Genomic DNA, 26,527 nt, shown 5'->3' with positions numbered 1-26,527 from the left:
TTTACATTGTTATTTTTGCAAACATAAAAAAATGTGTACTGTCAAGGAGAGAAAGAAAGAAAGAACGAGAGAGAGAGAGAGAGAGAGAGAGAAGAACCTGACAAGAAAATGGAACTAGTATGACATCAAAATTGGAACATATGGTACTTTCACAACAGGTGGTAACAGCAGGATTGTTACCCAGTTAAAATGTGTTTTGTTCCTAGACAATATTGAGGTAATAAAAGGGGAGAATTTAAATGAGTATGAATAATTCACTTTGTGTCTTGAGACAAATCTGTTTTTGTTGTTGTTGTTGTTGTTGTTTCAGCCAAAACAGTGATGCAAAACATGATGCAAATCTAAAAGTAACTTATGGTATAACAAAAACACAGCAATTCTTTTTCTTTTTTTTAAATTTCAGGTCAGGTATTCTTCCAATAAGATACTTGAAAAATAGATAGCTTCAACCAAAATGCCTTTTAAAACAACTTGTTTTCCACTGTTTATTAAATGCATCACTTCAGTCCTAACATATAATAAATGTAAAAGGTTTTCCACAGTTGAGTCTATCACATTTAAAGGAAGGAAAAGGACTTTTCTGCTTTTCATCCAATTTAGTCATAGCCATTTTCCTTGCACGTGTTCTCCCCATCACTTGTACAACCCCCAGGTTGACTGGGAGGGAGGGATGCAGACCTCCACATGTGTATACTCCTATACATGTGGAATCAAGCACTGCTCCTTTTCACCAGACTGAGGAGGACTTCTCTGGGAAGCTGTAATATGCATGTGGAGGTTCACGCTATGCTCCCCAGGTTTGTCATCTGCTAATCTAGCTCTCCAACCAACCAGTGTGAGCTGCTGTTGGTACAATGGGGAGACAGTCCTCTGCTCGACACACTGCATTTGTGTTTGTGTGGATGTGCAGCCAAGTCAGAAGCACTGTCACTGGGATTTGAACCCAGGTCTCTGGTAGACTAGCATTGTTTCCACTGTGCCACTGGAGTTGCAGTGAAGCTGCTCCTTAAAGGGAAAGTTGACCATTTTTCAAATTTTGGCTTAATGAGATGAGATCATTTTTTTCTGATACATTATTTATGTAAGCCAGTATTTGCCAATGTTTTTTTTAGTGTTTTGAAATCCAATTTTGATCTCAGTATGTGATTTTTTTTTTGGGCTGCCTGATTGGAGAAAATCTTTAAATCTGGTTTACACCAGCAGTTAGACATGCTGTTTTTACCTGCCTCCTCTGAAAGTCAGTGTGAGCAGTATTCACCAGATTACACAAAACTGGATTACACAAGACTGGATTCTCCCCATTTGACATTTTAGAAATAGTGCACTGGGAAACACAGTCACCACCAGTAATGGTAAAGTAAATGGTGTAGTAAGGAGTGTTGGTTCAAAAACCTGAGTCATACCCCGCAGTTGTTAAATGCTGCTAATGTATCACACGTTTATTAAGATGGTAAAAACTTTTCACGCTGTCTAAATGTTGGAATACAAGTACCATAGCTGTCGAAAACTTTTCAGAGACTTATTTATGTCTGAGAATAGTTAACATATGTCTTAATAGTCAAAATGGTTATTTTGCTTCAGGGTATATACCATTTAAATATCACATTTATGATCATTCAGACTGTAAAAGCATGGGAACATAAGGACATTTCTGCTTACATGTGGGTTAAATTTGCATTGGAAAAGAAGAACTTTTGTCGTGTTGCCACCACATGCGAATTGAGGATTACTGAATCAGTACTAAATCCGTATCACAAAACGGAAATCCGTTAACAGACCAACTCAATCCAGGTTTAAGGGATCACATCACGTGGACATTTACATACTCTTCTGAGGTGCGGAAGGCCTGCGCAGCACGAGTTGAACACCTTCAAGGTTCTGGTAGGGTAAAGCGTCTGCTTCCATACATCACCGCAAAAATGAAACTTAACGGAGGTCTGCGCAGACGCCCCAGATGCCACAAGCATAATGATTGGTCGCCAATGAGGGGCGGACTAGGCTACTCGTGGGACTCATTTGGAACTGGCAAAACTTTCAATTCATCGTGTTTTTGACAAGGAACATGGACTATTGGAAAACTGCGGTTGATACGTTCGCACCACAATCAGTGTAAATTAGCAAAGGACTGATGTACGAGAAGTAATATGATGATCTTGTGGGTGGCAGAAATATTTTCCATCTGCCTATTTTAACGCTGAAAAGAAGAACATTTGAACACAGACTCATAAATTTTAAAAGTTTAATTACGTATAAATTTGGCCAAGGCTGGTGTCAGTTAGCACACCAAATAAGTTGTTGCGTGTGTTTGATTATTCTGTCACTGTTTCGACATAATGCCAACGCAAAACCATGCACACACGGACGTTCTAGTAACGTTAACATAGCCAAAACGGCAGAATGTTTTGCTCACTGTAACAACCGTGAACTTCTTGTTCTTTATTCAGCTTAAGCCTCTAACTTTTTATTTACACGTGTATATGAATCTATATTCTACTTATCTGAAGTGTCTTTAGAGGGCGAAATTTTCAAATGTCTCCCAGTGATCGGTTGGGATTACAGTACTGAAGTCTAAACTCAGAATACAGAGTTACGTCCCACATGCAAGAATCATATTTCAACAGGCCTCACTATCCTATGTGATTAATCTATTCCACCAACCTGACAACCTACTCATCCGAGTACCCTACCTGCTGTTTGAGCCCATGTGTACGCATGCACGTATGTTTTAGGTTAGAAGTGGGGTTTCGATCAAATTAAGGTACACTGGAAGCAAAATCTGATGTGGATGCAAAAAACGATGGAACACCAAACAGCACTGTTATATCATTCTGTCAAATGGAGGGTCACTCCACGGTTTCACAACATGAGTCGGTTTCATTTTTTTTCCTTTCGACATGTCAGCCCTGCTACCGCTGTGCTCCCTGACCCCAGTGGCAATGCGCGCTCATTGCACTGCTCTCTCAGGCTCCCGCTCCTCCCACATCGAGGCTGTTCTCTGTCTCCCTCCTTCCTCGTCTGTCGCATTTTGGCGAGAGCATTAATAGAGACCCTTCAGGTCGAAGGTTTTGCCCTGCCCGCCACGACCTCAACCTTTTACGGCTTCCAAATATTTGATTGTTGCTTGGGGACCACCGTCGCCGTATCTGACAGCAGAGAGGAATCAAGCTTTTCTCGTCCAAAGAAGAAGGTATTCTCGATTCGTTCGAGAAGAAAAAATCGCTGGGAAAATATCGAGGCACAAAGCGTTGGATTAGAGGTAGTGGTTTGTCATGTTAGAGGGAAAAAGATCAAAAGGGTTCCTGTCTTGGCTTACAACATGGGCATTTTGTTACACTTTACAGTGAACAAGTTTGTATTTTAGCTTAATGTTGAGCTCTCCGACAATAAGAGAGAAACGGTAATCATTGACAGCTTTTGATGCGCGGTGTAATTGATTCAGTGTGCTCATGCTTTTCTTAACCTGAGAGCAAAAGTGCGAGATTTTGAAAGGGGACCTGTGATAAGGTCTAAACATCATCACTTAAAATGTATCTTAATCCGTAACATATGCCTGTAAAGAGGACAAAAATGCACATTATGCAACGTGAAAGAGGCGCTTTCTCTTGACTACCGCGACGCCAGTTTTGAAGCCTTCTACTGTCAGATAGCTAATTATGGAGTCTGCTGCTAAGCATGTTACCCCAGCCATTGGTCCGTTTAGCCTTGTTTATTTTCTTAAAGGATCTCTGCTGCTCTGCTGTTTAAAACACGGGCCAAAGTTCACACTGTAACCGTGACTTGTTTTAAGCAGAAAATAAACAAACTTTACAAAGTAGTTGTTTGGCTCACTGAATGAGGTTATAATTTAGTACGGGAAAATAAATCCATTCGCTCGTTCTCATTTTATTAGCTGCATTTTGGCGGCTACTGAACGTGACAGCTTCGTTGCTTTATTGTCTAATGAAACAAAATAGTTGCACTTTTCAGATTAGTACATGTCATAGTCGGGATTCTTTGGTTTGTGAATTGAAGTACGCCGAGTATCTGAGAAAAAGCAGGTTTTTATTGTGCAGCCTGAAGGCAGGGGTTACTGGCATAGGGCGCCTTCTCTAACGTTTTTTTTTAACATAGTGACTACTGCTATACGTTTGTGGCATGCATAATATTCAAGTTCCAGTCTCTGTTTTATAGAAATTCATTTCGGTATTAATTATGATCATGCCTTGTTCAAGACCAACCGTTTCGTTACAGTAACAGATAATACGATAAAATCAGACGTGATAAGATGTCTTTATGCGATTAAATGAGATGGTTGTGCCCAGTTTTGGTTTGCTTACTTAATTTTAATTTGATACCTAACGAGAAACGCCAGGCTTAAAAAAAATCTGGCAGTATTTCTCAGTTTGCCATCGACTGTGACTTGCACTCGCGAAGTTGTGAGCGCGTATACCGCATATCCATTTGAACTCGCTTAAGATTTATGAAGCAATAGGTTCTTCTCTGTGTGTCAGCATTTCTGTAGGTTGGGACTCCAAATTAACCAAACGAGCATGAAGAAACAGATTTGAAGGATGCCAGTGTCCTGGTCTGAACTTGGGCCCCATTGACCTGCTCATGTCCCAGTCAGAGGAGAGATGGCTGGTCGAATGTCGTCCCAGGGTAAGGCGACCGTCGCTGTGGATGAGTACAGCTCCAATCCTACGCAGGCCTTCACCCACTACAACATTAACCAGAGTCGATTCCAGCCTCCCCACGTGCATATGTGAGAGCCTGAATCTCTTCTCTCTTTTCATTTTTTCATTTCTTTTCATTTCTTTTCTTTTCTTTTTTTTTTTTTTTACCTAACTGTTCTTTAATAAGGATTGTGTAATTGATAGATTGATTTAATTGAGTGACTGATTGAATGAATGATTCAGGGAGACAGGATGCTTAGAATAAGGACATCTGTCTGCACAGTCTTATAAAGCCCACCTGCTGTTAATTGTTTCTGGAACTTTCGTCTGCTTGACTTAATGCATCTGTGTGTTGTTTGGTGGAGTGTGTTCAGCAACTTAATTTTTTCTTGTATGTTAATGGAGAGTGTAGAAACAGAAGCACTTTCTGGACCCAGGGATCTGTGATGACTTAACTTGTATAGGGGAGCACTACAGAGATCATCTTGTATAAAAATGATGTTCACCTATAGTCAGACATCTAACTGCACTTGCTGCCTGTGATACCATACTCTTGATGACAGCAACGTGTTATTTTTTCAATTTTCTTTTTTCCTTAAGTCAAATCAAATGATAAGTAAAAGTGTAAGGGTCCATTAATTAGCCTGTCAGAAAGTGATTTTTTTTAATTCACTTATGATACTTAGCAATAAAGATAAGAAATTTTATTTACTTATTTTATGATTTTATGTTGTCCAAGTCTACGTCTTCGCATAAATCAGGCAAAGGTATTGTGTTAAACACATTATATCTTACCCTTTGCTTTGTAGAACTGCTAAAACATTTGTTGAATCTTCTATAGCAAGTGCTTCGTAGGAAACCATAATTGAGATGTCTTGGGATATACAGTGCAAGGCTTTGGTTCTTGTATTTATTAACTGAGGGAGGTCAAAGGTCACTGCAGTTGATTAGCCTTTTAACAATAGCTCTTTGACCCAGGGGTCAGAGCTCGGCTTTAAGTAGCCCGGCCATTGACTCCTCGTGATGAGGGGCTAATGAGGAGCGGTGCGGATGAGGAGGAAGATACCTCGGTGATCAGCTCCGTCTCTGATTGGAGGTCACTGGTTGCTTCTGTGCCACGTAAAACCACTGATTTTTTCAGCTGATCTCTAGCAAGAGAAAATCGAGCAGATAGAGAATATAGGACTTGACATGTTCAGATTATCATTTTTGAATAATACATACTCCATACTCGTATTTAGTTTAGACTCTCAGATGCTATGAAGACTTGTGGGATTTTTTGTTTGTTTGTTTTTTTATTTTTGTTTTTGTTTGTTGTTTTTTGGGGGGTTTTTTTTACTGTGGTTTGCTCTACCAGTCTGTGGTAACGGGAATGTGTTATGACGTTAGTTAACTGTGTTGGAGAAGCGTTGTTAAGCTGACATGTGGTAAACACACAGGAGTCTGTGTTTGATTTGTAGACTTGAGAAAGACAGATAGTAACTCCTGAAAGGAAGCGTTCTCAAACACTGCAATGCTATAAATAGCACTCGTAACAAACAGCGAAGAAGCAGCATGAGACGACCAGCTAGCCCAGATAACGTAAATAACATGGAAACGCTAGGAGGGGAAAAATGAAAGTGAACAGTCTGTGATTTGTGGCCTTGTTTTACTGCATGTGTACTGCAGGCAACCTTCCCAGTCACCTCTCAAACCCCCCCGCTTGAAAAACAAATGCCCATTTCTGAGGTGGTCACATTAAGGAGATTGACTCATTAAAAAGAGAGAATTGCTTACATTAATCATATTTCAATCACTGATTAGATTTATTCAGTAGATTAAGACACTCCTCTGTCTCTCAAAACAAATGGAGTGTTAGTAGTGGATACTTTGATGGCAGATGTCAAAGAGAAAGAAACCTGAAAGGCATTTTCTTCTTATTTTCACAGAGGAAAAGTTTAACTGATTAGTATGACAAAAAAATAGGGAGGCTTTCAACTTGTCCTCTGTGTGATTAGGAATCACTGTCTGCACATTGAGTATTGTGAGTTTACAGCTGTGAAACATGGTTTTCCCATGGAAAAACTGAACACTTTGCTGTTATGTTGTGGTATTTGAAAAGCAGCCAACCTTGAACCTCACTGAATTTCTAAACTGAAATTTGCATGTTAATCAAACAAGCATTATGTTAGGAATAGTCCTGCTAATGACGGTTATTCATTTAGATAAATACACAATCCTTACTTAAATACACTATACTCTTTTTTTTTTTTTTTTTTTTTTTTAATTTTTACAATTTTTTTTCTTGCTTAGGGTGGAGCCGCTTCCCTATGATGCACCTAAGCCGGCGGGTCACACAAGGTTCGTCTGTGTTTCGGACACTCACTCGAGAACGGACGGCATCCAGATGCCCTATGGAGATGTCCTGCTCCACACGGGTGACTTTACGGAACTGGGACTGCCCTCCGAGGTTAAGAAATTTAACGACTGGTTAGGTGAGGACGCCCTTTTCTCTGCTTTTCTTTTGCTCTTTTCACCTGGGATTTACTCGACACGTCCCAGCTGTCGTATCGTGCCGTGTCAAATAACGTGGCTTGGAACCACCTAATCACTGGATTCAAAAAAAAAAAAGAAAGAAAGAAAAGCTTTTCTTTTTTGTTTTAATTCGGGCTTTGTCGTTTTGTTTCAAAAGTAACAAAACATAACATGCCAAGGCATGCATTTGATGTTTTAAAAGTAATATGGTCCGTCTGTCTCAAAGTGGAATCAGTAGGCTACGGATTGTCCCGTTAGCGTGTTTTTCTCTGCTGGGTTTTTTCTAGTTTTCATTTGAAAACCCCCAAATAGTGTCACAGCTAGGATAAAATGGATTTGTATTGGCCGAGCTCTTTAATTTAAACTCAATTACTTTGCTTTTTGCTGGAGGCACTGGTTCTGAAGACCTGTCTTTGACAGGAGAGAACAAAAAAGGTCAAATTGAAAATTGTTCTGCAGATGATAGTTGCTCTTAAGTCCTGCATGGTTTTCCTTGGCAGTTCACCTTGGTATAGGGATCTGACTGATTCACTCAGGTCAGCGAATACTCCCTGCGAGTGTCTAGACCTCTGTCTTTCTTATGGAAATTTAAATTTAATGACATAGGTTCCATAAGATCGGAGCACAACGATTAGACTGTTATGCTTCCACTGACCATAATAAAATAATGGCACTTCTATGAGTTATAGTTGTTACGACTATAGGTTTTATGCTGCCAAGACCATTAGTTTGAATTTTGCTTGACTTATGACTATTTCGCTACCATGATTAAGACAAATGGCTAAAAACTGGTGCTTCACTAAGTCCTCACATGGTCTTCTGTCGAGTAGTTTGTAATAAACTGAGCCACTAGAGAGAGATGGATATGCTTATACTTTATACTTGTTTGTGTGTGTATGTCAATGCATTTTAAGCAAAACTACACACAGGTGTGTGTGTGTCTTAGAAAATGTATATTGAAAGCCATTTTATGTATTGTGCTAAATGAAATGGACGCAGTCTGACACAGGCGAAAGACAGATAGTTATGTAGTATCCCATTCTGTCTGTCTTTGTACAGTGTATACCTGGTATTAAAATAAACAGCTATATTCAGACCAAGTGCTCAAAACAGTCAAAGGACTTTTTACACCTGGTTCTAATGCTTGTAAATCTACTCCTGCCAGTTTTCTGAACATGTGAAATTTGATCGAGCCATGAAACTGGTTTTAATGCTTGGCACAAATAACGTCTCAACACTTGAGCAGACTGAGAAGTCAGACGCATTTAAAGTATGTGAAAAGGGTTTTGTCTTATGTTCATTTCCTTTGTCCCTTTTTTCCCCCCCCTCAGGCGGTCTTCCCTACGAGTCTAAAGTGGTCATTGCGGGAAATCACGAGCTGACGTTTGATAAGGACTTTATGACAGAGTTGGTTAAACAGGATTACTATCGTTTTCCCTCCGTCTCTAAGCTGAGGCCCGAGGACTTTGATGATGTACAGACCCTGCTTACAAACTGTGTGTACCTCCAGGACTCAGAAGTCACTGTAAAAGGATTCAGAATATACGGAGCACCTTGGTGAGTCACACATTTCCTAATGGACTCCTCTGATGCTACATGTATTGGGGTTTTTTTTTTGTTGTTTTTTTACTTTACAACACTTTTTGTCAGTCAAGCGCATAATTCTTGCATACTTTTGAACTTTGACCAGTTGTAGCTGCAACCACTCCACTTAAAGATCTGTCTGTCCTTTGTGTAGCGCCTAGAGCATATGTCCTGTTCATTGGTTCAATCTGACGTTATAACTGACCCGGATTAATGACATGTCTGTTAAATTAGCATTCACCACCCTCAGACCAATCAGGATGACTGGCCTCATATGTTATCACATGACAATGTGGTACCATGATGTGGCATTGAGGGCACAGGCATTAGACAGAGAGGCCTCTGTACAATTCACTGATGTCAGTTACAGATAAATATGTATTTCTAGCCTCCCCCTCAGGACACAGGGCATGTCCTCACTTGTCCTTAGTCAGCCATGGTTAACACTCAGACACACAAATACATTCACTCACACACAAACACACACACACAAAAACATGCACACACAAACATACACACACACACGCATACTTATGCAGGAGCAGACCAGTCCTTCTGTTTGAATCATCCCTGTCTGGTGAGCAGGCGTGTAAGACTTTACTGTTCTAGGGCACTCTCAGGGAAACCTACAAAAATGTGCCGGGTTTGAATCGCTGATGGACGTTTAGTCAAGATTCACCAAAATTATGCTCTGGTGACAGTTGAAAACAGAGTTGACTGGTTGTCCTGGGTTCATTAGAAATGAGCTGCCATATTAACTCAATTTGCCAAAATGAAAAACTTGCTACGTGTGAACTTCCAGAGATACAGTGCGCACACGAATGCAATAGTGCTATAACTAAATGTTTCATTCCTCGTTGAAATTCGGCGCGCAGTGTGAATGGTTGAACTTGTATGCATAGTTAGAGTTAGGCTTTTTACATTGCAGATGAAGAAGCAGGAGGACTGTCTGGAAAAGTAAATCCCTTAATGCTTTGGCTACCATGTTGCATAAAAATGCGGGTAAGAAGTATTGGATTGACTGGTGGGAGGTCTGGAAGTCTCGTAGGTCTTGGATTTCCCAGCCTTGTGCTACAGGAAGTGGCTTTTGTTCCAACACATCCTGGTTCTTTGTTGGTAACGAGGATCAAAAATACGCACTGTTCGCATTCGGCTCAGGGGTCACGCTCACAGCAGGGCCCGTTGACCTTCCTAACCCCAGGGCCTCAGCAGTCGCAGACGGTCATTTCCACTGCGTCTTTCTTCTTCTCACAAAGAGTTCGGCCAGGCTTGACTCTTACTGCAAACCCCTCTGTGCGTGACATGTAAGCAAGCTATCCCCTCTGCCACCCACCCCCCACCAGTTTCTTTCCTTTCCTTTCATGATGTCACACTCAGAAGAACCTCCACAATGACCTTGGACCTGATGCAGGCAGGACGATATCACAACTGGACCAGCAACATCAGTTATTCTAACAAGTCCTCACAAGTATGTGCTATATCAATTAGGTCACCGGACAAGGCAAGTACCAGAAAACAAATAAGACAGTTGCGCTTAATCTCGCTAATGTTGTGCCACCTCTGTCCCCGTAAGCGTCGCGTTATGTTCCCTTGCTGTTGGCAGCGATTGGTTTGATTAAGGAATAAGCAAGTTAGACCAGGTGGTAGTCTAGCCTCTAGAAAATCAAAGACTTCCCCTAATCCTCTTAGAGTGGCAGACACCGGTCATGTGACTTCAGTTCACGCCGGGTGAATGCTCGTCTGAGCTGAAGGCTTTGCCCTCCACGTTTCCATAGAAACTATAGGACAGCCTCAGCTCCTGGGTTAATATATAGCCTATTATTATAAAGCAGTCGGTTGGAGGCTTCAGGCCCAGGGCTTGCTAAAACGTGCTGTAGGTTTCATAGATTTTTTTTTTTTTCTTTTTTCCCCTGACACAGCAATGCAAATTAAATCCCGTAGGCGGATAAGCAATATATCATCAAACAACACAGGCTGGTATATTTATTTCGCTTGACAGTAGGTCAGTAAAGAAAATGGACATTTTGTTTCAGTTAGTTTGCCAGCAGTAATTATAATGGAGTTATAGCATCTGTCTAGTTAAGTTAAGATACTGTAAAATGTTGTGTGGGCCACAGGTTAGTGAGTCGCAGGGAACAGAGTATGCAAAAGTGTGGACCGTCAAGAAGGATTTTTCAGTATTTCATCCCAGAAATAAAAGAAAATAACTGAAATTCAGTGACATCTAACTTTGTAGTGTCTTTTTGTCTCTCTGCTATGCATGGCTATTATTTAAGGTAACCGTAGCCACAGGGTGATGCCAGACTCCGTCTCTCGGTTTCAGACAGCTCTGTCCAGTACTGATCGCTCCACTTACGGCCTGATAGATTAGCAATCATCTCTGTGTCTGCTGGGCTGTCGATTTCCTGGGTGTGTGCCGGACAGATGAAGATTGGAAAAATGCCAGAGACTGCAACTCTGTGTGTTGCCTACAATGTATGTCATAGATGTAATTAGGTCCTAGCTAAAGGGTTCCTGCAGAAATTTAACGGGACATCAGTAGAAATGGCAGGTTGCGTTGTCATATCAATGGAAACCAGTCCAAATTGCAAGAGTGGAGGGAAAAAAAAAACCCCAAAATGTCTAAAATGGTTAAAAAAGGAAATGTAGACCTCCCACTGACACTGTGTATGCATGCACACACGCACAAACACACACACACACACACACACATATATATATATATATATATATATATATATATATATATATATATATATATATATATATATGTTCCCTCCGGCCAGTTGGACTCATAATGTTGATGACAGGAGATTTGTGAGGTTATGAATTGAACAGTATAGTGAACTGGGTATTGAAATAGGTTTGTGCAGGGCGACATTGAACAACTGAGTCTTAATGGATGTCTGACTGAATGTGCTGAACCTTGCGTAGGAACACACTGAGAACAGAGGCCAAGAGATTGTTTGCTCACTCAAGCTCAGATTAGCGACACCTAAGAACTGCTTGGCAACGTTTTCTGTTTGTGTGTTTACCAGGATTTTGCATGTTTGTTTGGAAGACTAATTTGTCAGGGTAATAAGTGTTACTTTAAACACAAGCTTGTTTAGTTTATGTCCTTCATAAGCTTGCTTGAGGAAGTCTCGTTTCCATTTTACACGTTACTGTCTTATGGGACCTTTTGGGTGTTTTCCCTTTTTTTTTTTCCCCCTAATAATCCTCAAAGTCTAATCTGTCCAGTTACAGACACAGAAGCTAAATATTGGGGTTTTTTTTGGTTTTTGTTTGTTTGTTTTGTTTTGGCTTCTGTTTTTTTCCCCCTCCTCTTCCTCAACCTCTGAAGAACACCCCTAAAAACCAGAACATGCTCTTCTCCTCCGACCTCTCGCAGACTCTGTTTGGCTGTGTGAACTTACCCCTTGGCCCCAAGGTGCCGGCGTCTGTCAGCATTAATTAACGACTGACTTCTCTGCTTGCCTGCTCCTCTTGCATCTCTCTGTGCCGGCCTGGTCAAGCACCGGTGGGGCAGACATGGTACCGGACAGGGCTGGAGGGGGTGGTCCGGGGGGGGGGGATAGAGAGCAGACTGGGATAGAGAGCAGACTGAGGTCAAAGACATGATGGATTGGAGGGGGGGTGCAGGTTCACAGACAGTGAGAGATTTAGGGGGTCAGATGTAGCCTCGGAATGAATGAGTCAGGGGCACCATGGAAGGTTCTGAAATTTTTTTTGGTTTTTGTTTGTCTTTTTTTTTTTTTTTTTTTTTCCTGCTGAAACTTGTTGAACTTCACATTGAGGCACAGATGGAAATGAAAAGTAAATGGAGGACTTTGAAACAACATCCCTGTGTAAAAATTTGGTTGACTTCTTTTCCCTGCTAGTCGGGGGGGGGGGGGGATGGTGGCCAACTGGTGGTCCAAAATTTTGGTCTTTGTCCCCTTGGAAAATAACCACTTTGATTGCTCTGTCTCATTTGTTTAGCAATTTCCAAGATGCAAAACGAAAGGATCTCTTTCTCTCTTTACTGCCTTGCGTGTTTTTGGGTTTTTTATTAGTTTTTATTATTATTATTTACCAGGAGCTGTCCATCTGGGTCTCACTTCCTAATATCTGTGGTTCTGTTTCATAATGAGCATCTGTCTGGCAGAGCAGGTACAATAACCTGTGAAATAACTAGCACTTCGACCTTTCTAGAGAGAGGATTGCCTCTGATATATTTCCCTAATCAAACTCCCACTGAATAGCAAAGCCCAATTTGAGGGGGAGATGGAGGAGAAGGTGGATTTTTACATTTTTTTTTTCTTAGTCAGCATGTCGCCAGTTGCAAATTAAAAACGGTACTTACTCCCACTTAAACTCAGCAAATAACGGCGGCTTGTGAAATAAGGATTTCTACAAAGCCTGTGTGCACTTGAGATGTTACGACAGTGTAAATAGAGAGGAGGCACCAAGACGCAGCAGAATAGGATGATGTCAAAAGCAGTGTGGGTAGTGTTCTCCCATTCTCCTTCCATCTTTCTCTCTCTTTCCCACTAGCCCGTGCCCCCCTCTCTCCCTCTCTCCCTCTCCCTGTCTCTCTCTCTCTTTCTCTTTCTTTCTCTTTTTCATTTTCAGTGTGTCTTTGAGCACCACACGGACACACTCGGATCTCTCTGACCCTCTCTGGCTGGCCTGTAGTCACAAATAGGTAAATATTTCAGTAATGCTCTTAGATTCTCAGAGCTCCAGGGACTGACGGGCGGGGCAGTGCTTCAGACTGGTTCACTGTTCCAGAAATAACCTGCAGAATCGAGAGCACAGTTTGAGAGTTGTTGTAGATGGCCACTTGCCTGCCCTTGCGCTGTGTTGTGCGTTATGTCAGGGTCACAGAGAGGTCACAGCCTCATAATGCTGAGGCTGATAGAGCCGTGCGGATGCCACCACACGAGGAGAGACTCGGATGACAATGTCTGGTCAGTCTATCTGTCCCGTAGAAGAACCTATAGCCTGTAACATCTGCAGTCTTGTAGAGAAAGCCTTAAAAAATAGTGATTCCTTTTATAGACATCAATTACTATAATTCAACAAGAATCACCTTCCACTTTAATGTTGCCCTGGAAACCATTAGCTTATTCAGGTCTATTTTTGTTGATTATTACATTTGTTTTTATACCTATTATTGAATTCCACTCTGTCACACTGTGCTTATAAGCTCTGTCTGCATTTATAGACTTAGACTGAATTGTATCTGTCTACAGTTGGCAATTTGCAGGGGGATGAGGGGGCTGCCATCCCCCTTATTAGCAAAATGACTAAAATGCATCCCCCTTGTTAACCTGCCACCCCCCTATATACTCTATAGAGTAGTGTCAGTGACCATTGGGCCATCTCCCCTGTTGGCCATTGGGCCATCCCCCCTGTTAAAAAATAACAAATCACCTGCTGTCTGTCTAGACTGATCTTGTCTTCAGTATGGATTCTGGGACTCCACTGTGTGCCGTACCCTGTTGTTGAGTTGTTGAGTGACCTCTGCCCCCTGTCTCTGTGTGTTTGAGCATTGTTGAAAGCTAAGCCAAGATGACGATAAGATAGAGACGTGAATTCAGACCCCAGGTAGCCTCTCTCAGGAGTTTCTTACTGATAAAAAGCAGAGCGGTGAGTGTGTGTGGAGGTTAATTGCAGCAAGGGGCTGCACTCCAAAATTTTAGCCATTCATCATTAGACCAACATAGTCCTCCAACGCAGGGGAAACCAACCATGGTAGGTTTTTTTGGGGGGGTTTGCCCTAGCTGAGCATTACTTTGTTTATGCATTTGATAACCTCCTTACTGTGACAGAAGTGGGCCCAACGGACAGACAGTCTGAGGGCTGTGAGAGTAAGTCTGTTTGGCCCTGTTTGATGATCGAGCTGACACTCTCATGTTTTATGACACTTGGATACTTTTTTCTTTCGTTCTCTAGTTTAAATCTGGCTTAATTTCAGCAAAACAAAAAACATGCCTTGATTTGTTTGTGCACGTAGTCATGTAAAAGCTTTTAGACGGTTAGCCCTAAGTCTCATTACAGTCATTCACTGGGGTTCTATGTGTCTGTGTAAGGTGGTACAGTGGGAAGACCAGCTTTTCCCATAAGATTCGCATTTTTAATATACAGTCAAGCAGAACGTACAGAGACGGCGCTTTTGGATCTCACTGGCGCTCTCTGTCATTCCTTATGGTGACTGTCTGATTGGTTTCTCAGCACCCACTCTCCCTCACACAGCATAATTCACTACGTGAGGTTTTTAGATACTTTTTACCATTATGAAAGTATTCTTTCTTTCTTTCTTTCTTTCTCTCTTTCTCTCTCTCTTTCTTTCTTTCTTTCTTTCTTTCCTCATTATACACTTTTGAATACTTTTTATTTACTATTATTGGGACGTTTATGACTGAGCAATATCTGTAGACTCTCATTCCACAATTCAACGATGCACCAAAATAAACAGAAAGAAAATTGCAACAAATAACACGCCAGTGAGTGGCTGAAATGGCTTTAAGGTCTTGGAGTCTACGCTGAGGAAGAGTTTTTAAAAAAAAAAAAAAAAAAAACCCTCTTGCCCTCCAGGTCTCATTTCCTCTGCTTTCCTGGGGCCCCTGCATGCTTCAGCTTTCATCTCTCTGTCTACTGACGCTCTCCAGGCTGTGTACTGACTGTTTTCAGCATTGAATATAAAGTTTCGGTTTTAACAGACAAAAGAGATTCGGTTTATCTTTGACATGCGTTTCAAATGTTCTTTAAACCAGCTCAGTGTCACCTTTTGAAGTTTCTGTTTCGTAATTACTCAAGACCGTTCTTTGGATTTGTATCAGTTTGACGATTTGTGACAAAGTACTCTTGGTTAGGAGTTCCATACAGTGCAGTGTAATTTCTTTGTCTTTACTTTCCTTATCACCAGGATTTATCATTTGGTGTAAAATCCTGTCAACTTGTTATTGTCTCATTAGCGTTTAGTTTAAATATCCCCTCATTGTGGACTTTGATCTAGTTTGAACTGTTCTGGTCACATTCACATGTAGAAACATGTATTCCTTCATTCTGAACTGGAAGCTACACCTCTGAGCTCCAAATGACTTGGTATTCGTATTCTGTCTTTTATCTGGCATTTAGCCCTGATCATCAGCAGTGAGCTAATCCCCTGCCCTGTTTGACCTCCTCTAGCCCCCCGTTTTTTCCCGCTCCTAAACGTGCGTGGACTCCACACCGCTCGCTCCAGAGCCGTCCGGCCCCCCGTCAGCCGCTTGCCCTCCATTACCCCGTCCACAAGGCAGTAAATAAAGACGGAGAGAGGTTTGGCCACACTTACAGCAGTCTGTCAGCGGGCATGTCCCAGAGGGCGTATAAAACTCCTATTAACATGCTTCTGTTCATTGGTGCTGACAGCTTGATCAATTTGCTTCCTCTGGAGATGACCTCTGCTCTGCCATGGCCCGTCAGTCCAGGGCTAAAGTGAATGACTCACTGTGGCCCGTCAGTCCAGGGCTAAAGTGAATGACTCACTGTGGCCCGTCAGTCCAGGGCTAAAATGAACGACTTACCATGGCTCGTCAGTCCAGGGCTAAAATGAATGACTTACCATGGCCCGTCAGTCCAGGGCTAAAATGAATGACTCACTGTGGCCTGTCAGTCCAGGGCTAAAATGAACGACTTGGTCATGAAAGGCCTCCTGATGCAGGGGCATCCTTTCTTTTTTCCTTTTTTATCCTGTGTGTGTGTCTATGTGTCTATGTGTGTGAGAGAGTGAGTATGTCTGTTCCTGTGTTTGTGCACGTGTGAGTACGAGAGAATATTTGATTTGCATTTGTTCGTTTGGTCAGCTTGTTTGTGTCTGTGTGTGTTTCCTCAGGACGCCCTGGTTTAACGGCTGGGCCTTTAACCTGCCCCGTGGACAGTCTCTGCTGGACAAGTGGAACCAGATCCCTGATGACATAGACATCCTCATGACTCATGGACCCCCTCTCGGTGAGTCCAAAAACAGCCACTCAAACATGCCTTATGTTTCTGTGTGTCTTTACTTTCTCTCTCACACCGCAGCAGCAGTGTTTCATTTCTTCATGTCTTTTACTTATTTCACTATGAGCTATTTTTATCCACGACCATGTATCACCGGACCTTTCTATATGCGAAGGCTTGGGCTTCTCATGTTGGAGACCTGTACTGATGAGGAAAATTGTGGTTAATGATGCAGTAGCGTATTGCTAATGAGGGCACTGTTGGGTCTGTTGTAGGTTTCAGAGACTGGGTCCCTAAAGAATTACAACGCGTTGGTTGTGTGGAGCTTCTCAACACAGTGCAGAGGAGAGTCAGGCCTAAGCTCCACGCTTACGGAGGGATCCACGAAGGTGAGCATCTGCTTTCTCTTAACCCTTTTGACCCCTGTAGGGCACCTCAAAAGTCCTGCCCCATCACAGAATAAGACTCTATTCCATTAAAGAGGCACCTTAACCAAATGTTCGTGTGTTCCCTTTACTCTGGTCTGAGGTCTGTTTTGGAGATGGGATTTAGTTTCTGCAGTGTGTGTCTCTATGGCTTCATTGTCTTACTGCTTTTGTATACAGTTAGTGCCAACATGATTTTATTTATTCATTTTTTTTGGCAGCACTGGAAGAGAGTAGTTATACAGAATATCACTGTCATTATAACTTTGAAAAATAAAAAAGTTGTTTCAAATTTTACTCTTAGACAGATATATTCATATTCTGCACCTCATCCCTAAAAGTTTTAAATAATTTATTCTCCTCATTCTCTCTTTAATATCATATTTCTTGGATTTCAGAAAATGGATTTAGACCTAGGAGTAATACAAATCTTTCTCAGAGCCTGTCGCATCTAGTGTCTGAACGTGTGTGTAAAGGGATAAGGAAACACAGCCTCCTCCTGGCTTGAGGACAGTTAAACATAAATACATACCTGATCCACAGTATGTCGTGTGTATTGGTACACTCCAGTTTGTATAGCAGTATTTTTTTAAACGAAAGACAAACAGTGTGTGTAAGCGTGTTTGAACCTGTTGTGCTCTGCCTCAGTTGAAGAGGCTTTTTGACCTGGAGTGTTCTCTCTCTCTCTCTCTCTCTCTCTCTCTCTCTCTTTCTCTTTCTCTTTCTCTCTCTAGGGTACGGCATAATGACAGATGGATACACGACATTCATCAACGCCTCCACATGCACAGTCAGCTTCCAGCCCACCAATCCGCCCATCATTTTTGACCTTCCCAACCCAGGGAGCCCCTAAAACCCACAAAAACCCCACTTTTTTTTTGGTATTTTATACTGCTTGTATTTAAATGAATGCATGAAAATCTGACATTTTAGATCAGGTCATGCCATTAAAAGTAATGATTTGATGAGGAAGAATAAATTCATATTTATAATCGGTTTGCATCGGACACCTTTTTAGATTTCTTTTGACAAGGCCTGAAAGTGCATTTTAAGGTACTTCTAAAGTTTCAGCAATACTTGACCATATAAGTATAATTTAATATGCATATTGTTTTTTTGGTAAGTGTACTGTTTTGTAAGTTATTTATGTTTCTCAATTCAGTGACTTTGCATTCTTGTAATTAAGAACTGAGGTCATGTATTTAGCTCAGTGTTCCTTTTATGCGGTTCTGATTCCTTCTCAGCAAAGCTAGAATATTTACCGGTTGATTTCAAACATCCTGCTTACTGCTTGTAAAAGATGTTCTGTATTTTGTTGTGCAAGCCAAGCCACAAAGCATGAATCACAACTTTCTCCCCCCACTCCTCTTAAAATATTAGAGAAAATATGTTTGAAATGTGAAAACATATTTAGTAAGCTGTTCCATTTGGGATGTTATCTGAGATGTGAGCTTTGAATTTAACACACCTCCGTGACTGTGAATGTGTGACACAAACAGTTCAGTTCAGATGAGACAGAGAGAGAGAGAGGACATTGCTGTATACTGATATTGCCTAGAATCACTGCAGAGTACTGGGTTTTCTTGTGTCTGTTTTTAGGGAACAAATCTGAAACTTTAAAAATTAAATCTGAGAATGACATGAGTATTGGAATCTCCTGCCCCTTGGAAGATCACACAGTTCTTCAAATTATGTGGATGCCATTGTTGCCATAGTTACTGTACCGAAAGTTACCCCTCTCCCCAGTATTTTTGGATTGTGTGTATCTGCAATACTGGCCTACTAGTGCATGCGCGCGCCCTCCGCACGCATGCATGCACGCATAGGACAACAATGTTGCCATTTACCATTTTTCATTTTTGCCGCTGTACATGCTTTATTTCTGTGTTTATGGAACTTTTAAAAATGCATTGTTATATCTAGCCGACTTTATATGCAAATAAAGCTGCAAGATTTTTACCAAATGATTTGGCTTCATTCCTCCGGAACTGCCGTGGTGCATTCATTATAGGGACGTGTTATATCGGCAGCTGCTATTATTGATTGCCCAGGTTAGTCATCCTAGCCTTAGCCGGGTTTCCGATGCGTGTCATGGACAGCACAGCAGAACGACTGATTATCCGACCTGCCTATCGACAGTGAAAGCGAGTTCACCTCAGAAAGCCTCCGAGACCCGCGCTACAGTATCCATGTGTAGTCTCCGGTCAGCACATGCAGAGAAAATACTGTGTTTGATGACGTTGTACTGTAAAGGTACCCATCTGAGCGATTCATTACAGACCGGATGGAAGATCATAAGAATGCAATTTATCCCGTTGCCTTGTACAAGTGCATTTCGGTTTGGATTACTCTCGCACAGTGGCCCACTCGGTAGTCGCTGTGGTCGATTTTATTCATGACAGTGTGGTAGCCCGCGAGACTGAAATTTACAAGATTACGGGTAATTGAAAAGTGGGGAGCAGTGCTTACAAAGCCAAATGGTGAATCACTGAAAATGTAACCTTTTGATGTGAGGCCTAAAATAAATAGGCCACGTTATTTCAACAGTGTAAATCAGACCTAAACGTGAAAATCGGAAAAATTAGCACTTATAAGATGTTCTACTGGATTTGAACTGGAAATTCCACTAGGGTAGGCACTGCACTCGCCATCAAATCAAAAACTTGTGACTGGTGAGGCCTGACGAATGAACAGTCGGAAGGCTGTAGCACAATTTAAAGTGTCTTTATGGCAAGTGTTTCACAAAATTTCTTGTAACACATTTGGTTGTGAGATTTGTGACATAAACTGTGCTCATGTACTGTAGGCTAATTAGACACTGACGTTAACTGGCATGAAGATTCAGCGTTCACTCATTCCTTCCACCCGCTTTTTGTTAGAGTTTGGTGTGTTTCCAGTGTGAACAGAGGTCTGGGCTAACAACCATCTCTCTCCCTCTCATTTCTTCTGTGAATACATGGTCCATTTGTGTATTGACTATGCGTGTTCTTCATTTAGACTGCTTCCTGTAAGAACACTTTTGCATTTTCCCGCTCAGTCATGTGTGTCATGGTTTTTGATGGGCAGTCATATAGTATTATGCAAATGCCCTATGGCTCAGTGAGCAAGTGACTCTGATACTGCTTCGTCATGGAGATTATACTTGGCCAGACTGGGTCTTCAGGTTTCATTTGACTTAAAATAACATGATTATAACACAGTGAGGTTGCAGGAGCTCAAATATTTATGCTCTTTTCTGAGTATCATACATAATGGACATACAAGACCTGTCTTACCTTTTAACAGGTCTGCCATTATTTTAAGACTTTAATGGCACAACACTTAGAACATTAGCCTATAGCCGTTTACTTTAGAACAGTGGGACTCACACATGATGTTTGGAGTTGCAGATGCTGAGTGTGGTGAGAGAGGTCCAAAAAAATGGACTGGCTGGCTTTGGTTTGAAGCTTATAGATCACATTTGCTTCAGGCCACAGGCCAAAGTGTACACTGTGAAGGCCTTAAGACAGTCATTTTTTTCCCTTCTGTCATTCATCAATGCGTGACGGGACCAATTAAGTAACTGTATTTCATTCTGTTGAAAACTTAAGTGTATTCAGTTAAATATTGCTCAGCCTATGTCTTCTCTCTGTGGAGAGAGACCAGAATAATTAGACCGACCAGGAAATGAACCTGCCGTAGCTCGGTGGACTTAGGAAAGGTTTAGAGTCTGGAGAGGGCTGCAAGACTCACAGAGCCTGATTCAATGACAAGCAAAGTGGCTGCACAGCACGTTTATTGCTTGCACCTTCAGGTGTGCCGGAGGGCATTTACGGGGTTTCCCTCACTTTAGAGCAGGGTTTCCTAATCCAACTCCTAAATGCCCAGAGCTCAGCACTCAGCCTTCACCTGCCCTGACACACATGCCTCAGGTAATTAATGGCAGGTGTTAATTAACTGATGAGTTGAATTATGTGTCTTAGAGCAGGGGTGATGCAAAATATGCAGTGCTATAGGGGTCTAGGAGGAATAATACTTCTCTAGAGGAAGCTTGGTCCATTAAGCTTTTATTAGGAAACTTGGCAGTAGTTAAATCAATCAGGATGACAGGCAACTGAGTTTCAAAACAGAATGTATCTGCATTCTATTACATCTACTTATGATTTCTGCTCAAAACACTTTCTCAATTTTTCCATCACCTCTAAGCATGCAAATCACAGGTTAAGTTTGCCTGCAGAACTAAATCAGAGTTTTAGCTGATATGGCAAACATTTCATGTAAATTATGACTTCAAAGTTTAGCTTTGGCGCCCTCATCTGCCAAAATGAAGTATAACTTGATAAGCCCTGTTAAGTGTGCCGTTTTACACTGTCTCCATGTAATTAATGTGTATGTATACTGAACAAGCAAAAATCAGCTTAGATCCTATCTTAAACACCAGCAGTGATAGATGCTGCTTTTTCTTGTCTCTTATATAAGCAAGATTACACATGATTCAGAAAACTCCAGAAAGTGGAAAGTAATTTGTTTTAACCCATTTGGAATTCGTAAATTCCCCATCAACACTACTGTGATCTTCAATGGCACAGTAAATCTATGAAGTCGAGTTATGACAAAAGGGTTGTACCTCACCTATAGGAGTTCATTAATGACACAAGCAGAAATGACATTAAACAGCTGTTTCAAACAAACAAACAAACAAGCAAACAAACAGGGCAAATCCCAGAAGTAGAGTGAAGAGTTTCAGAGGTTCAGGTCCTTGAGGATGTCTCTGAGGACGTGAGCACTTTGCTGTAGGCCTTTGGTTTCGGCCTCTTTGAGTGGCAGGTTGAGCACCCCACACACACCACTCCAACCCAGCACACACGGCAGGCTAAGAAACACCTCCCCTTCAATGCCATGCATTCCCTGACAGAGAACACACACACACACACACAAGCACACACACATATACAACCATATTCAATTCAAGGAAGTCTCACAGACATAGTGGCACTTATTAAATTAGGACTGAAATATTCTCCATCACATACACAGTCTTTTACCGACCTTGACAAGGGTGGAGACTGGGTGAACAGTGTGGAGGTTCTTCAGCAAAGCCTGGACCAGACTAGACACACTCAGCCCAATGGCCCATGAGGTGTAGCCTTTGAGTTTAATGACTTCATATGCACTGCAATACATATAAGTATAGAAACACACATTGGCCCACTTGATGTATACAGTTATTGAACATAACTTGGATGTAAGCAATGTGGGGTATTACCTCTTAATTACTGCCTGATGTACTTCAGCCCAGTTGTCTGAGCCTTGATCTGCCCCCAGCTCAGAGATCAAGGTCTGCAGGTTGACTCCTGCCACGTTGGCACCGCTCCATACTGGAACTGTAGGCAGTTGGGGGAAATGGCATGAAAGAATTCAGCAAAAATTGATCAGATAATACGACATTTTGTTTAATTTGTGAAAAGGTATACACGGCGTGATTTCAGACTTCAGCTGTGAAGTGTGACTGATATAGTCATTTTGGGTAAATTCCTAGTAAAGAAACAGCTAACAGCATATTTCCCATACATTCTGAACTTAAAAGTGCTTAAGTAAACATTTGCTGAGTAACTAATATCTCAACTTTGACCAGTTACAGATACAGTGGAGACCACAGTCAGCTATGACACTATCTTTTTCCCCACTCATTCAGATACAAACTAGACGATGTCATTCAGTTTACACAAGTACACCAATGACCTCTCTTTTTCAAAAGTGGAAGTCTTTTCCCTCAAACACCATAATCATCTGCCAAATGTCTTGTTCTGTCCCTCATCAACTATCTGTTTCTCCTTTTTTTGTTTCTGTCACATACTCATCAGGAAAGTAAACATAAATCATTGCAGATATCATCATTAGCCTTTTGATGGACATGAGATGAGGACTAGTCCTCTACCATTGCTGATCTAAAGTAACAAAAGGTGTTCTTTTTCCCAGGGGGAATATGGTTAGGGTTGGCATGGTAACACGTTATATAGGCCCATACACCAAAATCAGCAAGACAATTAACACGCTTTGTTTATTGGCACATGTCAGGAAAAACTGACATGAGGTAAAACACAGAAGCACCCACATTTAAATCTGTCCCATTCATGATATACATATACAGCTATTGTGCAGACCATAGTCATGGTAAAGACGTTTGAGAGTGAGGAGTCAGAATCTGATTGGTTGTCTGATGGCTTGAGTGCAATGACAACAAATTGGCTGGACATTTCTAATTTTAGAAATGTCCAGCCAATCGACAGATTAAAGATTATTAAAGTGAACTGGACAAGGAGACGAAATTGCACAGATTTCACTCTAGTTCTAATTCTAACTCATTCTAATTCTCACCACTGGAGTCTCCGTGTTCTCCAATGATGTAGCCATGCACACTGCTTGGGTGGATCTGAAGTTTCTCCCCCATGAGGAAACGGAAACGAGCCGAGTCCAGGTTGGTTCCGCTGCCAATTACTCTCTCCTGGGGGAACCCACTCAGCTTCCAGGTCACATAGCTCAGGATATCCACTGTGGTAAGGCAGTGACACACAGATATTAAGTCATTTAATGGACCATATGCATGACAATTTTAACAAAGCAGTTTTTAATTAATCTTGGTTCCAGTGAGGAATTGGAATAACATGAAGCTATATGGAGTTCCATGAAAAATGCAATTCCACAATAAACATAATCCAATATTTTGAACACAGCTTGGCTATTTTGAATGTTTGAATGGAGATGCAAAAAGAGGTGTTAAAATATATTTGAAAAAAGAAATTGCCATGACCCTCATAACCCTGAAGTTGCATTGTTATTCATTTTTCTTACAGTTTTATATTTTCCACAGTGTTACATAAAATGGATTGAACAATATCATTCCAATTCAGTTCCAATTCAAATTCTGAGAGATGAATCAGAATTAACCATCTGTTTGGCTCTGCTGCATGTACCTTAACACTTGGTATACATGATAATAGACGATGCAATTCAGAGCATCATTACAATGTTTCTCACACTTGAACAAGAAACATAAGGTACAGGTAGAGTGACCTGGGTTGGAGACAACGAGGATGAGAGCGGAGGGGCTGTGTTTGGCCAGGGCAGGTATGATGTGCTTAAACACCTCCACATTCCTCTTCACAAGGGCCAGCCGACTCTCTCCCTGCCTCTGACGCACACCCGCAGTGATCACAATCAGCTTGGACTCGGCTGTGTCCGAGTAGTCTGTAAGGACAGAGGGTTGGCTTCAGCATGTACTGTACTACTTGCCATAGGTCAGACACACGCTGGATTTATTAAGTCAGAATTACTCTGAATACCAGTGTACCTTATAGGCAAATACATGCTAAAGCAAATGGAAATTTGCCAATTTTAAAATGTTCAAATGTTTAAAGTGACACTTGAGCTGTGACTGAAGTCACCTACTGTAATTTTACAAGAATTTTGCAATACATTGATTCGTTAGTTATGCCTCACTAGTACTTATATAGGCCTTCTTGGCAGATTTTCCTTTGACAAACCTGGGGTTACAAATGTTTTACTAGAGCAATAACAAAGAACTCTTTGTGGTTCAGGCTCCTTACACCTCACCTTTAGCTGCCCTGATCTTTGATGTCTTCAAGAACAAACTGCCATGCTGAAGATCCAACACTTCACCTTTCAATTTGTCCTCCATCACATCCATCAGAGTGACATCATCAGCAATGCCCTCAACAACAAAAGTCAGAGGATTACCATGGCAACAGAGCAGGGAGCAACTGCTGCATGATTGACAGTACTGTGAAACCTTCTTAGCTCAGGTCCCCACAATGTGTTAGTGTGAGTCAACCTGCGACATCATCAGGCTACTGCATCACTTTGATTGTTTTAAAATAAATAACTGACGCAAAGTGAGGTCGTACCAGTGCAAAGGAAGCAGCCATTGAGCAAAGTGATACTCAAACAGAAAAATATACTGTATAATGTTGAGAAGTTTCTTGAACACCACTATTCAGCAATGGAAAAAACTTCTGCAATACAGTAAGGTACATTTTAAAGTAAATCATATGGATATGAGCTGAAATGCACTACAAAGGTTTAAAAGGGTCACAGGTAAGTCAGACAGTTAGTGGGGTTTTTTTCTGATTCAGGAAATAGTCTATGGTATAACTCTGGTCATATTCTTCACACCTATAAACAATAACTTCACACCTATAAACAATAACAGTCAGAAATTATTTTATGAACTTCATTACATGAGGGGGTAACTGGTGAAAACAGAGGATGAGTGTAAAGGAATGAATATAAGGAGATGGATAGAACACAATGTTCTGGAAGCCAAGACATGGATAAGGGGAAACTCAATGAGACATTCAACATCTCTTTTGGTTCGTGGATTAAAATGATGGCAACGATCATAGTGACGGCCAACTGACCAAGGACAGATGAAACTGAAGAATATTTGTTGACTTCATTAGTAATTACGACTTTATCTAAAGCATTACATAGTAACTTGATCGTGACGATTTGCCGAAAACCTCTAACGCTTCGCTTTACATGCACATGTGAGATGACGCTGATTGTTTTTAAATTCTGAAGAAAACGTATTGTATGTCGAGAATACACTGGCTGCACCACTGTTTTTGTCAACCCACTATTACAAGCGCGCCTTCTATGGTTGCAAATTGAATGTTACTTGAATATATGATGCATACATGACAACTAAAGCTGAATTTGAATATTTCGAGAACTGTGAAAGATCGACAGAAACGCGCACCGTGCGTTCGCACTCTTGTAGATCTCATCTTAGTCAGAATACGGTACTCGAGTGGAAGACTCGTACATTTGTTAACTCGTGAATATACTTACAGACTGAAGTATGCTAAAAGCACACGCCATGCCCACTTGACCCACGCCAACGACCGTTACTTTCACTCTTGCTTCCTCCCTCGCGCCCTCATTTTGGCCTACTTGCATGAGTTTCCCTTTAAGTGTGGACATACTGCACGAACTTTCACAAAGGATTAATAAAACTGACTCAACCTCTTTCTTCAAAATAGCACCTATTAAATTTCAGTGATTATTTAAACTACCTAAATTTTATTACTAACTGTAGAATCGGTCAAACTATGAAGTCTAATTAGCGAAGAGCAGCCCGTTCACCGACACAACCCGATTTGAGAGGTCAATGTCCTTTACAAAAGCTCCTCCTGGATGAGCTGTACAAAGTACATATCTTAATCCAACCTTTAAAATAAAAACTGCAGCAGTGATATAAGAACATCATAAAAGAGCGAGCGTGCCTTTAATTAAGAGGCCACTATAAACTGAGGAAATTCCATCGTCGCACACTAGAGGGCAAAAAGTTCATTCATAAAAATGTTTCTATGGAAACATACAGCG

The 26,527-nt window shown here is 41.3% G+C and overlaps 2 protein-coding genes across 2 annotated transcripts; one reads left to right on the top strand and one right to left on the bottom strand.

Moving 5' to 3' along the window:
- Positions 1-3,136: 3,136 nt before the first annotated feature.
- Positions 3,137-17,999, top strand: mpped2 (metallophosphoesterase domain containing 2b). Its single transcript, XM_030780923.1, has 7 exons — positions 3,137-3,187; positions 4,491-4,741; positions 6,945-7,126; positions 8,498-8,723; positions 16,612-16,727; positions 16,994-17,107; positions 17,878-17,999. Exons 2-7 carry the CDS (start codon positions 4,614-4,616, stop codon positions 17,994-17,996), a joined length of 885 nt encoding a protein of 294 aa, XP_030636783.1. The 5' UTR covers positions 3,137-3,187; positions 4,491-4,613; the 3' UTR covers positions 17,997-17,999.
- Positions 18,000-21,182: 3,183 nt separating this feature from the next.
- On the bottom strand, positions 21,183-26,292 carry LOC115807713 (L-lactate dehydrogenase B chain). The gene is made up of 7 exons (XM_030768837.1): positions 25,994-26,292; positions 24,737-24,854; positions 24,197-24,370; positions 23,501-23,674; positions 22,389-22,506; positions 22,172-22,295; positions 21,183-22,030 (listed from the first exon to the last, which is right to left on the bottom strand). The coding sequence occupies exons 1-7, from the start codon at positions 26,123-26,125 to the stop codon at positions 21,866-21,868; spliced, it is 1,005 nt and encodes a 334-aa protein (XP_030624697.1). The 5' UTR covers positions 26,126-26,292; the 3' UTR covers positions 21,183-21,865.
- Between the last annotated feature and the right edge of the window lie 235 nt (positions 26,293-26,527).

This window comes from Chanos chanos, chromosome 1 (assembly GCF_902362185.1).
Source record: "Chanos chanos chromosome 1, fChaCha1.1, whole genome shotgun sequence".
Taxonomy (NCBI): domain Eukaryota; kingdom Metazoa; phylum Chordata; class Actinopteri; order Gonorynchiformes; family Chanidae; genus Chanos; species Chanos chanos.
This window is presented reverse-complemented; position numbering and strand designations above follow the sequence as displayed.

Coding starts and splice junctions, on each gene's coding strand:
- mpped2 (XM_030780923.1), top strand. CDS start 4,614: ATGGCTGGTCGAATGTCGTCCCAGGGTAAGGCGACCGTCGCTGTGGAT. Junction 4,742..6,944: donor CAGCCTCCCCACGTGCATAT/GTGAGAGCCTGA, acceptor TTTCTTGCTTAG/GGTGGAGCCGCTTCCCTATG. Junction 16,728..16,993: donor GACTCATGGACCCCCTCTCG/GTGAGTCCAAAA, acceptor GGTCTGTTGTAG/GTTTCAGAGACTGGGTCCCT.
- LOC115807713 (XM_030768837.1), bottom strand. CDS start 26,125: ATGTCCACACTTAAAGGGAAACTCATGCAAGTAGGCCAAAATGAGGGC. Junction 24,855..25,993: donor CTTTTAGCATACTTCAGTCT/GTAAGTATATTC, acceptor TTTGTTGTTGAG/GGCATTGCTGATGATGTCAC. Junction 24,371..24,736: donor AAAGATCAGGGCAGCTAAAG/GTGAGGTGTAAG, acceptor CTGTCCTTACAG/ACTACTCGGACACAGCCGAG.